This window comes from Rattus norvegicus, chromosome 8 (assembly GCF_021556685.1).
Source record: "Rattus norvegicus strain SHRSP/BbbUtx chromosome 8, alternate assembly SHRSP_T2T, whole genome shotgun sequence".
Lineage (NCBI taxonomy): Eukaryota > Metazoa > Chordata > Mammalia > Rodentia > Muridae > Rattus > Rattus norvegicus.
The window spans coordinates 118,072,571-118,086,319 of record NC_141541.1 but is presented as its reverse complement, the minus strand read 5'-3'; the positions used below and the strand labels follow the sequence as shown (position 1 = coordinate 118,086,319).

The 13,749-nt window shown below is 47.4% G+C and overlaps 1 protein-coding gene across 11 annotated transcripts in view; it reads right to left on the bottom strand.

The window, feature by feature from the left end:
- The window catches only part of Scap (SREBF chaperone), a 54,726-nt gene that overhangs the window by 16,351 nt on the left and 24,626 nt on the right, over nucleotides 1-13,749 (bottom strand). For 7 of the 11 annotated variants that reach the window (XM_087561461.1, XM_087561462.1, NM_001100966.2 and 4 more), the window contains 1 exon segment: nucleotides 5,971-6,100. The exons of the other annotated variants lie outside the window; for them this stretch is intronic. In XM_087561461.1, coding sequence (XP_087417587.1) covers nucleotides 5,971-6,100 — 130 coding nt within the window. 11 annotated transcript variants of the gene reach the window in all.

Below are 13,749 nucleotides of genomic sequence, written 5' to 3'. Positions count from 1 at the left end.
CAATCCTCTCTGCCTCTGGTACCTGCCAGATTGCTTCTTACGAAGGCCTGCTGAGGACTAGGGCCATGGCAGTCCTATCTCTGTAAGAAGTAAAGTCCAGGTCATCAAGACAGCTGCTCTAGGGTAGGCATCAAGTGCTGAGGCCCTCAGGCTTTTCTCCTTTCAAAGCCCATCTTCTATTTTAAATGTACTTCTCCCCTCATAAGTAAACAGAACAACCTAGATTCAAATCCTAGCACCACCCCTCCTGGCTGTGTGCCATGAATGATGGATGATGGGTCTCCAAGTGGGAATAAACCACCCAGCCCAAAACAGGTCCCTGTGAAAGGTAGGCAAATTAACAGATGTGAACTGTTAAGTTACAAACCCGGACTAGGCGGAGGTGCCTAGTTAACGGACCGAAGCAGACTCGGTTGCAGGAATCTCCCAGAATCCCTCAGTCCCTACCTGTTACAGGGTATATGGTTGGCATACCTTGCCCATTCTCCACTCCACAACTCTTCAGCCCAGAGGCGGGACTGCCCTTCCCCCAGAGGCTCTTCCCTATAACCCAGCTATTTCTGTGCCTTTGCCTTCTTGCTGCTGCACCTGGCTTCCTTCTCTTCCCATTCCCTTCTCCTCCCTCTCTCCACACGGTCACTCCGGACTCTGGTTATACACTCCCTTTTACCTACCAGAAGCCTGCTCCTCCACAATACCTAGGTACAGTCATGTCCGTTCCTTGTGTTTTGCATTCATGAACCATCTAGAAAAGGATCCAGGGGGTGGAGAGGTTGCTCAGTGGTTAGAGCACTGACTGCTCTCCCAGAGGTTCTGAGTTCAATTCCCAGCAACCACATGGTGGCTCACAACCATCTGTAATGAGGTCTGATGCCCTCTTCTGGTGTGTCTGAAGTGTACTTATATATAATAAATAAATTTAAAAAAGAAAAGCATCCAAACGAAGACATTACTCCTGGAATTATGAAAACTAGACCCAGGCACCCCAGGCAGTGTCACCTCAGCCTACTTGTCCCTACAAGCTCACTCAGACTGATTTCCCTACCACCATTTTTACTGTGTCATTGTGGGAGGGGGCATTTGAGACAGGGTTTCTCCCTGTAACAGAGCCCTGGGTGTCCTGGACTTGCTTTGTAGACCAGGTTGGCCTTAAACTCAGAGATTCAGCCTGCCTCTGCCTCCCAAGTGCTGGGCTTAAAGGTGTGTGCTGCCACACTGGGCTTAAGTGTATGTTTTTTTCTGCATGTACATATGTGCACTACACATGTGCCTGACGACCAAGGAGGTCAGAAGTGGACATTGGATGCCCTGGAACTGGAGTTCTGGATAGTTGTGGCCATGTGGGCACTAGGATCCAAACCTGGGCCTGTGAGAGTCTAAGTGCTCTTACTGCTGAGCCATCTCTCCAGTCCCTGAGTTAGTTCCTTGAAGGGAAAGGCTTCCACTATCAGAGATTTGAACTCGAAAGCCCAGAAACAACTTGGGCCCACCAACTTACTCAGTTACAGTGGATAGAACAGAACAGAACAGAACAGAACAGAACAGAACAGAACAGAACAGAACAGAACAGAACAGAACAGAACATGCATTCGCCACCTCTTAAATAATCCTGCTCTCTGCCTTGTCCTGAGCCTCTGCGGTGTGTAAAGCCTTGGCATTTATGTAAACATGAGTGACCATAACCTTAGAAGTAGGCAGTGCAAGCACACAGGTCCACAGAGTCCTCATGTGGAAGGCAGCTAGGATAGGGTTCCCGAAGAAGAACCAGGGAGCGGAGGGGGCCTAAGGCGAGTACGCCTAGTGACCTTGCAGGGAGTCCAAGCACACAGGCCTCCTTTTTCTCCTCTCTGTTCAGGCTAGCCAGACCCATACACAATGACAGCCACAAACATTTGCTGAATGCTAATGGTGGGCCAGGCACTGCACTGTCTGCATTCTCCCATTTAATCCTTAGGATAATGTGTAACACAGGCATAATTATCACCATGTTTCATAAATATGGAAACGCAGGCGCAAAAGTGTACAGTCATTTGCCCAAGGCCACACGGGGAAATGAAAGTCTGCTGCTTCTGTTCTGTTTCTCCTCTCTGTAAGCACGTCCCTCTGCCCAGAAGGAACTGCACCTTGCCAATTCTACAAAGCCATAGGTCACGCTAAGTCTAATACAGAGTGGACTGAACTCAGACCAGGGACCTTGTAAGGATGACTAGACTCTGTAGTAGGGGCTGAAGAGAGAGAGGGCTTAGTAGTTTCAGGCTCGTGCTGCTCTTTCAGAACCAATAGTCAGGTTGGGAAGCATGTAGCTCTAACTCTGAGGGGGTGAGGGTGGGGGTGGGGCTCTGACATGTTCTTCACACACATGCTCCTGCCTCTCTGCCTCTTCCTCTGCAGACACAGACAGACACACACACGTGTGCGCACAGCACATATACATACTCCCACCTCTCTGCCTCCTCCCCTGCTTCCTGCCACAGTGAGTTGAACAGGCCCCCCACCACACTCTGCTGCTGTAGACTGGACTACCTATTCATCTGGAAGACCCCAGAATTGAGATTGCTTGATGTCTGCCTCAGTAGACGAGGGTGACCTGTTCATCTGGAAGACCCCAGAATTGGGATTGCTTGCTGTCTGCCTCAGTAGACGAGGGTGACCTATTCATCTGGAAGACCCCAGAGGCAAGTGCCATCCTCTCTAACCTCCATCACCTTCTGGAGGCCTTGCCTACCAAGTTCTTCACTGCACACCCTTCCCTGCCTGTGCTGTGGCAGGAAGTCTCTGCACACACTGAAGGAACAGCGAAGTCGGGTACTGTGGAACACTCCTTCCTGCGTGTTCTCCATGCCTTCTTGAGAGGCAGATGTAGAAGAATCAGAGGTTCAACTACATAGCAGGCTGGGTCAGCCTGGGCAACAGTAAACCCTTGTTTCAAAAAACAAAACAAACAAAAAAGAAAAGGGAAATATGAATTTTTCTGCCCAAGGATTTGCTTATTGTCCCATTTAGTCAGTTAATTCTGTGGATTTAGGACAGACTTACAAGTATTTACCACTTATTTGAGACTACAAACATATGCATATAACTCAATTCTCCTTTATTGTGAAGCAAAAACTGTCCCAGCATTGAAAGTTCTTGGACCCCATCTTTGTTTGCATGCATGCATACATGCATGCACCCATTCATTCGTTCATTCATTCATTCATTCATTCATTTGAGACAGGGTTTCTCTGTGTGCCTTGGCTTGTACTAAAACTCACTCTATAGACCAGGTTGGCCTTGAACTCACAGGAATTCAGCCTGCCTCTATCTCTCAGGCACTGGATTAAAGACCTGTACCTCCACCACCCAGCCTTTATTTTTCCTTGTTTTAATTTGTGTGTATATACATGAGTTTATGTGTTCCATGTATATGGAGGTGCCTGCAGAGGCCGAAGGTGTTTGTCTCCTAGAACTGGAGTTACACATGGTTATGCACTACCTGGTGTGGATGTTGGAACTCAGGCCATCTTCAAGAACAATAGCACTTGGGGTTGGGGATTTAGCTCAGTGGTAGAGCGCTTGCCTAGCAAGTGCAAGGTCCTGGGTTCGGTCCCCAGCTCCGAAAAAAAGAACCAAAAAAAAAAAAAAAAAAAAAAAAAGAACAATAGCACCCTTAACCATTGGGCCATCCTTCCGCATCCCCAACTCTACCATGAAGTTTTGACATATATTTCAAACTTTAAAAACCTTTGTCATATCGCTACGACCAGGGTGAGATCTCAAGGACTGGCGCCACCAGCTGTCCCCATAGCTGTCCCTATAGCTGTCATCCTGGTGCACTCCAAAAGCAACAACGGGGCAGAAGGAAGGCAGAGGCTGCAGCTCTCTGGTGGGGATGGGTGTGGCTGCTGTGCCCTCCAGCGCCCAGGCCTTTAACTCCTTCTCCAGACACCAGAATCTGCCTGTGTGGCTGGTGATGACATCAGCACAAAGCAGCTGCCTGGCAAATAGGTTTTGGGAATGGACGTCCATCATCCACTAGGTCTGCTTTTGCACTAACAGAGAGGAAGCTCCTCTGGTCGCTGTTAGAAGATAAAGTTGAAGCTGATCTGAAGGGAACAGGTCCGAGAGATGGATTCCTGAGGACCCGGCTCTAGTACAGAAGGCATTTCCACCCCTGCCTGTGAGTTACTGAAGTCTTTCTTTTCACTTTTCACTTACTCTGCTCTGTTTTCTGCCCTTATAACTGAATTGGTTCTCACTTTATTGTGGGCTTATATTTTTATCAGACACAGCCAGTCTGAGTGTGGTACCTTGCCACTGAGTCCATGAATTGGACCACAGCACTAAGCTCTGAGTCTCCTCCATCCCGCAGGGATGGAGCTCATAACAGAAAGAACTAAATAATTCTCGGACTGTTTAGACCTTAAGCACACCACATAGCTGCCTTCTGTCACCATTCAAGACCCATGAAATGTTCCAAGAGAAGCCCACAGGGCCATCTAACATGTACAAATGGGCTGACTGAACAGGAAATAGCCTCAAACCAAGACATAGCTATCATCAGTTCAATATTTAGTAGAACTCTATTAAGCAGTTAATGATGGCTAAATATTTGCATCATGAAGAACTCATTGTGGCCAATGGCTGAGCTGGGACAAAATGATGTTTCTCTTTTTTGTTGGTTTTTTTTTTCTCCCCCCCCCCCCCCCCCCCCGGAGCTGAAGACTGAACCCAGGGCCTTGCACTTGCTGGGCAAGCGCTCTACCACTGAGCTAAATCCTCAACCCCGATGTTTCTCTTTTTTAATAAAAAAAGTTTATATATATGTATGTGTGTGCCTGTATGAATTTATGTGCACCACATGTATGAAGGCTCCCTCAGGGCCAAAGACCATCAGATCTCATGGAGCCAGAGTTGCAGGTGGTTGAGCCACCTGATGTGTGTCTAGAGAACTCTAACAAGTGAGCCGTCTCTCTAGCCCACAAGGAGCTTCTGCCAGCTTCAAACCACTCATCCTCTGACGGTCAGAGGCAGAGGCCTGGTAACACAGGTGTGTACTTCTCATCGACACAATGTGTAGCTGTGACACAACCCTCTTACCAGGGTGTTAGAGTTGAGCAACTAGAGAGTCAAACGCCTAACTAGTTAGCTGGCAGTAACCAGAAAGGAAGTGGATAGAAGGCGCTATCCTGAGAGGTGGGGAAGAGGAGCTCTGTCCCAAGCTTGGCTTTTCCTCAAGAAACTCAGCAAGCCCGGCACCCACTTACGGAGCCAGAGCACAAGACATGGAGCAAGGCCCACTGCTCTTACACAGTAGGTCACACATTCAGACATGAGCTGGCCAAGGTTCTGAGCTTCAAGTAGCAAGTGCAGAAGTCACAGTGAGTGGGTTTCCAAGTCTCAGCCTTCAACTAGACTTTCTCATATCAATGCTCGCTCAGAGCTCATCAACTGACAACACTCCAGTCCAGTCCAGTAGGGCTGAGGGAGCAAGGAGTTCCAACCTAGTACTGACCCTCGTAAATTAACCAACTGGATTCCAACTTTCCTTCTAGTTAAAAAAAAAAACCAACAACTGTACTTTCAAAACCACCTGACTGGATTATAAAGTTTGAAAACAATTCCTTCCTAATCTGAGAAAATTAGGCTCACTCTGGGAATACTCTGCTGTTCTCATGACTACCTAAGATCAAAGACTAGACGGCCTGTTAGCTAGTCTCTGCACATGGTGTGTGGTAGGCTGGGTATGAACCCTGGCCCAGCTGGTCAGTCCTCGTTTTTCTAGGGCACTCACACTTCTGCGTCATTGTTTGCTTTCAATAAAGGTTACTCATTAAGTGTACAACCAGACACTTCTGGGGCCTTGGTGAAGCAGGTAAGCACGTGAATTCACTAGTCTGAAGCTGACCACTCTTGCTGTCACTTGCAGAGTCAGCCTCCACCAATCAGCTCTCTGCTTTGGCTCTCCTCAGTGACAAGCTGAGCACCTACCCACTCTGGCTGCTCACTGGGCTCTCCTTGTTTGTGGTCAGAGTCCGCAGGCGGGGGCGAGTAACCCTTCACAGGCGTGGAGAATTCCACGGGTCCCGTTCCAGGCAAGGGAAGCTTCAGCAGCGGGTAGCTGGGAGGGGGAAAAGGAGAGAAAGAATAAGGACATCTGAGAGGCAGAGTCTCTGAGAAGTGGTGACACGGGAGCCACTGGAATCCCAAGTGCATCCCCTTTGCCAGAACCATGTAAAACATCATTTTATTCACCACGGAATTTCAGACATCACCGAGATCAGGATTTTCAAACATTTTAGCCACAAAGCCCAACTAGTATAACAGGCTGGCTGATGTTTTCTGAGGCTTTAGGCAAGACAGTAAAAACAAAGTCTTATCAATCAGACATAGGATTAAAAACAAAACTAGGGTAGAGGATACAAATTCTGGTTTAGACAGCTGGGGAACTGCTCTGCTTAAAGGAGCAGATCATGAAGATTGTGAAGGACACACTGAGGGCGGGGCTTATACAGACACGTGCTGTGCGGCAGTTAATGGAGACATCATATGCAAAAAGATTGGCCTCACGTCAGTAAGCTATAAAATACATGTATATTTTCATTATTTTGTTTCATGTTTTACTTAATTTTTTAATATTCAGAAATGAACTGTGTGAGAGGATGGCAAATTTGAGGCCTTCTTGTGGTAAAACACTGAGATGGAACCCTGAAAACAAGGAAACAGACAAAAGAGGAAGCGACTTCCATATAGCATGACACATACGCCTCAGGTGTAGTTTTCATCCTCCTGTAACTAATCACCACCTCGCTCAAGCTACAGAACATGTGCAGACCCTCAGCCCTGACACATGCTGGCCTCCACAGACAGCACTACAGTCATTTTGCTTTTTCTTTTGTTTCTGGTGCTGAGACTGGTACTTCTGTGTGTATGGTCTACCATGCAGCCACATGCCAACCACAGTTTCTCTTTTTTACGTCATTTGTTTATTTAGGGCAGGGGCGCACCTTCCAGGCATGTGTGGAGGTCAGAGGACAGCTTGCAGAAGGTGGTTCTTTCATCCCTTAGACTATGTGGATCCCGGGGCTGAACTAGAGCTGTCAGGCTCGGCAGCAACACTCTTTACCCACCAGACGTCCTGTCAGCCCAGCGTTGCCTATTTTTGAGCATAATATAAAGTAAATGACCTATCCTATTATGTACTTTATTGTAAGTGGTTCAATATTATTAGTATCTGTTATATTCATATGTGTGGACATGCACAGATACCCATTCTTTGTTTGTGGTTTTTTTTTTTTTTAAAGATTTATTTATTGTATATGAGTACACTGTAGCTGTCTTCAGACACACCAGAAGAGGGCATCGAATCTCATTACAGATGGTTGTGAGTCACCATGTGGTTGCTGGGATTTGAACTCAGGACCTCAGGAAGAGCAGTCAGTGCTTTTAACCACTGAGCCATCTCTCCAGCCCTTTGTTTGTGTTTTAAGACAGGGTTTCTCTATGTAGCCTTGGCTGTCCTGGAACTCTATGTAGACCAGACTGGCCGCAAACTCAGAGATCTGCCTGCCTCTGCCTCCCGAGTGCTGGGATTAAAGGTCTGCACCACTGATGCCTGGCAGTGAGCCACTCACTTTATGGACACATTAGAGCTGGAGATGGAAGTCAGTGTGGAGTGCTGGCCTAGCATGTCTAAGGCTTGTACTCTACCCCAGCACTACAATAAAACCCCCGACATCACAGGTGTGAGCACGCCACTGAACAAACAGATTACAGCGCCTGTGTCTACCTCCCTGCCACGGGACACTTGGCTGTCTCTAGTTGAGGTTACTGAGAAGAAAGCAATGACAACTGGAGAAATGGCTCAACAGTAAGAATGTTCTCTGCTCTTCTAGAGGATCTGAGCTCACTTCCCAGCAATTATTGGCTCACATTCATGCATATCTTCAATTCCGGGGGATTTTCTGGCTTCCTTTGACACTCAAACACATGGTAATCACTCATGCAGACAAACATAAAAATTTTGTAATTAAAAAAAAAATCTAGTGGTTATCTTGCTTGCCACAGCTAGAAAGAAAGAAAGAAAGAAAGAAAGAAAGAAAGAAAGAAAGAAAGAAAGAAAGGGAAGGAAGGAAGGAAGGAAGGAAGGAAGGAAGGAAGGAAGGAAGAAAGAAAGAAAGAAAGAAAGAAAGAAAAGGAAAGGAGGGAGGGAGGCAAGGAGGGAGGCAAGGAAGAAGGAAGGAAGGGAGGAAGGAAGGGAGGAAGGTAATTACAATCACTGATTATTTGTTTTGAGACTCAATCTTCCTATGAAGTCCAAGCTGGCCTTGAACTCATGTCCTTTAGCCTCCCAGATGCTGGGATTTACAGGCGTGCAGCACCGTGCCTGCCTGGCTGGGTGGTTTTGGTTGTTTTATGTGATGCTGATGTCTGTAGTTCTTGAGTCTTGGTTTACAGCCATGTATTTTTCCATCTACTTTTAATTTTAGGCCATGGAGACAGAAGCCCAAGGGGGAAGATAAATAATAATGAACCTAATACGTGAGGCTTCATATATGCTAGAAATCATTTTTAAACATTTATTTCTATTTTATGCACATGTGTATTTTGCCAACATGCATGTCTGTGCACCACATGCACAAAGTGCCTACGGAAACCAGAAGAGGTCCCTAGAGCCCTGGAGCAGGAGTTACACACGGTAGCGGCCATGTGGGTGTGGGAACCAAACCTTGGTCCTCTGGAAGAGCAGCGTGTTCCCCTGACTGCTGAGCCATCTCTGCAGCCCTGTGCCAGAAACGATTCTAAGCATTTAAAGTGCATTAGCTATATAAATACCTCTCTGTAGGAGGTAAGCTCCAGTGTCTGTAATAAAATAGAAGTCTCTATTCACAGAGAATATGAAGAACAACTAAGTTATCATTCAGCTACCAACCCCTCCAAACCCCAGCAGTGAGCTTCAGAATGATGCACTACTTAAATGGAACTATTAACAAAGACGGTATGAAAGCATATTTGGGGTTGAATGTGATATCATATGCTTGCAATCCCAATACTTGGGAAGCAAATCATAAACGTGAGGCCAGCCTAGGCCACATAGAAAGTCCACGTCAGCTTAGGATGCACAGAATGACCTGTGTCAAAGCGACTGAAGAGGAGGAAGCAGCTTTGGGAATGAGGATCTATCTGCTTTCCTCTCTAGCTCTCCTACAATCCAAGACATGCGGACCGAGGGGCGTGCCTGGCAAGAGTGAAGTTTCCTTGGCAGAGCAATCTGTACGTCTGCCTCTGCCTCCTTTGTGGACATGGCTTCCTGACTGCAGTCCTGGCAGACGGGTCACACTAATAGGCAACCAACCTGCTTGTTTTCTCAGTAGTCATTCTTTCAACAAATATTTGAGCATGAACTTACGGCCAGACATTGTGCAAGGCCCAGAGATGCACAAGACAAACAAGATCTCTGCTCTCAAAATTTACATTGCAGTCAGAGAGCAAAAACAGGCCAGGTGGGCTTTAGACAGTGTTAAGCAAGAGGGAAGGAGGCTCGCTCAGGAAGTAGGGAAGACCTAAAGCCACACCCGAGGGTTTATGTGCAACGATTCAGAGCTGAGAATTAGGGCCATGTTACTCCATGTTACATACTTCCCTGACAACTTCCTGCTAATTTGATTTCTACATTCATCATTTGTGCCTGTCTGTCACCTAACCCCCACAGTCCTTTAGGTTACCAATCTCATAGTCACCTTAGACTCAGGGTCATCCTTCCAGAGGCACCTTAACCTGTTAGTCTGTCTGTTAGTTTCTCTTGGGCACCCCAGCAGTCAGGATGCCTCTGTGCCTTGTCTGTCTGGCCTGAGTGATACCTTTCGTTATCTCACATGTGTTAAGCACACACTCTGCCACTGCCTATAGGTCCCCAGAAATACTATTTCCTCTCAGCTCCAGACATTTTCCTACCAGTATAAGACAACAGGTCTCACCTAGGGAAGAACTGAGACCCAAGAAAGACCTGCTTAACACACAACATTGTGCAAATCGCACACACGTGTGTGTGTGCGCGCGCGCTCGCATGCATGTGTAGTGTAGGTACAGGTCAGAGAACAACTTGCAGGATCCTACCACATGTGTCATGGGGATTGAATTCAGGATTTTAGACTTGGTGGCAAACACCACTACCTGTGGAGTCATTTTGCCAGTCCAGAACAATGTCTGTCTGTTTGTTGAGACAGGCTCCCTCTATACAGCTGAATTCAGACTCAGAGCTCTGCTTGCCTCCGCCTCCCAAGTGTTGGGATTAAAAGAGTACACCATACACCCAGCCGAGAATGATGCTTTCAAACAGGGATTCAACAGCAGACACAGCAGGCATCAGAAACTATCTGCTGACTTAAAGGTGAAATAACTGAAATCAGCGTTCACTCAGCTTCAGTTTATCTAAAACGTCTTAGTTTCCTCTCATTGCTACCATGGCAGTACTGGAGACTGAATGCAAGGCCTTGCATAGGGCAGGAAAGTGCTTTAACATTAAGCTATAAGCAGTTTTGGACTAAAGTTCAAACTCCTCTGTGTGGCTTACCGAACCTCCTCTCTTACTGTGTCCTGACTGATACCCTGTACCCTGTTGGCCACAAGTTTCTGCTGCTATCCCTGTAGAGCCTACATCTGGCCACCTAAGGCAGCCCAGGGACTGGCAAACCCTAAACCCACCCTTTCTGCTCTTTCTGGCTATACTGGCCCGACTTTCAATGGCCACTATTTGTCCCTCTTTGCCTGAACGTGTCCGACTGCTGCTGGAGAGGACTGTCTCAGGGAGCCTCAGTCCTCAGGCCATGAGTGCTGGAGGCCAGTGCTCACCGGATGCAACTCCCAACCACTGGCTACTGCAAATACTTACAGATTAGGAGTTGGAAGAGTACAGCCCAGAAGTCAAACCTAGCGAGGACCTATTTTTATTTGGTTTTTGATGCCCTATGCATACTAGGCACACATTACCATGGCCTGCTTTTTGGTTGTTTTTTTTTGGGGGGGGAGGGGTTTGCAGTCTGTCAATTAATAATTTTTAATAATATTTTCTCATATTTTTAAAGGGCTATATAAAGTAAACAAATAGCACTTTGGAAAACAAACAAGGTAATGTAACAGACGGGTGTCTGAAAAGCTTAAGATAGTTCCTATCTGACCCTTTACGGAATGGAGAATCCCTAGCTGGGCCCCCAGGGGGAGTGCTGTGGGGTCTGTTTATGGTGCCCCAGCGGCTCAGGGTGCGAAGCTGCTGCATGACTTCCCTGCTGTCTCTGCGCCCCCACCCCCATGCTCATCTCATCCTGTATATAGGTTACTCAAGTTGTCTCAGAGGAAGCCCAACCTGAAACTTCTGTTTTATAAATGAAGGCAGGTCGAATGGTGAGGAATATTGTGGCCTTAACATACAGGCTCAAGCCTCTTCCCCCGTCCCAGGGTCAGGTCTCAGCGGCCAGCTACCCTGTCCAGTGGTACTGGGATTAAGGTTGTGTGTGCCAATTCTCAGCCATCTAATTTTTTTAAGTAATTAAAATTCATTTCATATGTACAGTGTTTTGCCTGCATAAGTGTCCGTGCAGTGCTTGAGTGCCGCCTGGTGCTCACAGACTAGGCCAGGAGAGGCCCTGGAGCTGGAGTCACACATGGTTGTGAGCAGCCATCTGAGTAATGGGAATCAAGCCTGGGTCCTCTGCAGGAGCAGCAAGTGCTCTTGAGTCCTGAGTCAGCTCTTCAGCCTTTTGCTTTTATTTATGAGACAAGGTCTCACTGCACAGCCCTGGCTGGCCTGGAACTTGCTATGCAGGCCTAGATCTACCCACCTCTGCCTCCTAAGCACTGTGACAAACCCAGCTCACTTTTGAACTCATCCCCCACTTCCTAGGTGTGAACAATATAAGACTAGGAGAGTAAAAGCCTCAAGGGTTCTCCTACTTTCCCTCTTCTGGAATAAACTGTGAGTGGTAAAGCAGTCTGTGGTTTCCTACAAGCTTTGGGGAGCCCTTGTTGTTTTAGATTTTAACAGGATCTGTATGCAAGACCAGAAGAGGAGATTTTTGCTTTGAAAGTTCAACTGGGCACTATCATGGAACATTCTAAGGAGCTGCCACTGGGCCCCTCAGGGTCCAGGCTTTAGAGCAGAGGTCAAGGTGCTTTGAAACTTTGATCTCAGCCACTCTGGCTGACCTAACCATAAGCACTGACAGGCTTAAGTTACTCTGATTTTCTCTTCTTATTGTGAAAAGAACATATGAATGTCTAAGCAGACAAGAGGCGAGCTGTTACGTAGCCCATTGTGTAAGCCCAAAGGCCATCACAGAACAACAACCTGAGGTGTGAGCAGAAAAGGACAAAAATGTTTGACGCTTGAGAAATACAGGCCACTACAGCTGGGATACATGGCCTCTCCGAGCTGGATTCTCCCTCCTGTACCCTTCTGCCCTCAGTGCACAGAAGGTCTAAGGCAGAGCCTCCCTCGGAGCTCAGCTACCCCTTGGGTCCTAGCAACCTAACCGCTAGGAAATATAAATACAACTTTTGCTACAATGTCTGTTTGCTACAAGTTTCATCAGATTTTCCCAGGAGGGAGTTACCAGTTTCTACACTTAGGAACCAGGCAGGAGAGAGTTTACTGACGCCCACTTAGAAGGTCAGCACTCAGGCTATTTGGAGGAGTGTCCTCCGCTCTCAACCACTGAAGCCTCAGCACCATCTTAGAGAAGAAAATCAGGCCCTGGCGCTGCCTGAGGAGCCTGACTCCTGTCTACACAGCCCTTCAATCCCTGCTTCGTCAGCCGGAGAGAGAAAGGTAGTCGGAAGCCCTCATCAGTCACTGCCCCTGGAGTCCTGCCCTGCTCCTTTCGAGGGGACCTGGTGATGAACAGGGGTAAACAGCGCTGCATTGCTGTAGCTCAGGTAGCTACTGGCTCTCAGGAGGGAGAGCAAGCGCGGAGGTCCTCTGGGTCCTAGCAAATCTCATCTAAGGAATAAAGAACAGCCCTTGAATGGAGCCTGGCTATCTGACACATTAGTAAAAGCTGGCTGCTATCCATGCTTTGCTTCCTCTGGGCTCCTCAAAGCTCTGACAGAGCGGGAGTTGTTCCAACAGTAAAACTTCCCAGAAGAGAATATGACATAGGGGTTTGTATGCCTAGGTCAAGAGCTGTGTCAGGTAGAAAGGAAAGAAGTAAGGGCATCTCTGTCATAGCTCAGACGAAGCAGACGATCTCCAAATCCCACATGGTAAAGCACCCAGGAAACCGTGACTACAAACGCCACTCCCTAGAGTGCTTCCACAGTTCTACAGGCTTGACGGTGTGTCGCTCTGTAAAACTAGACACCACCAGCAGTCCACCGAACTGATTCTCAAGCTCCCCCTCCAGTATCAGTGTGAGAAACTGTCCAGGTCTTCAAAAGCGGATCTGTGCTTCCAGAGGAGAGAGACTAGCACTTTATAGAAGGTCTATCCGGTTAGCCTTTTGAAGGTACCAGCCTGTGTGTTATTCATGCCAAAGACATTCAGTTAAGGCTGTTGAGATGGCTCAGTGGGCAGGGCACCAGCTGACAAGATGGACTTGATTCCATCTATCAGATCCACATGGTGCACACAAGTTTTCTTTTGACTTCTACACAAGCACACAAATTGAATAAATAAAAATATAGGGAACACTTTGTTTTTCTTTTTTTCGGAGCTGGGGACCGAACCCAGGGCCTTGCACTTGCTAGGCAAGCGCTCTACCACTGAGCTAAATCCCC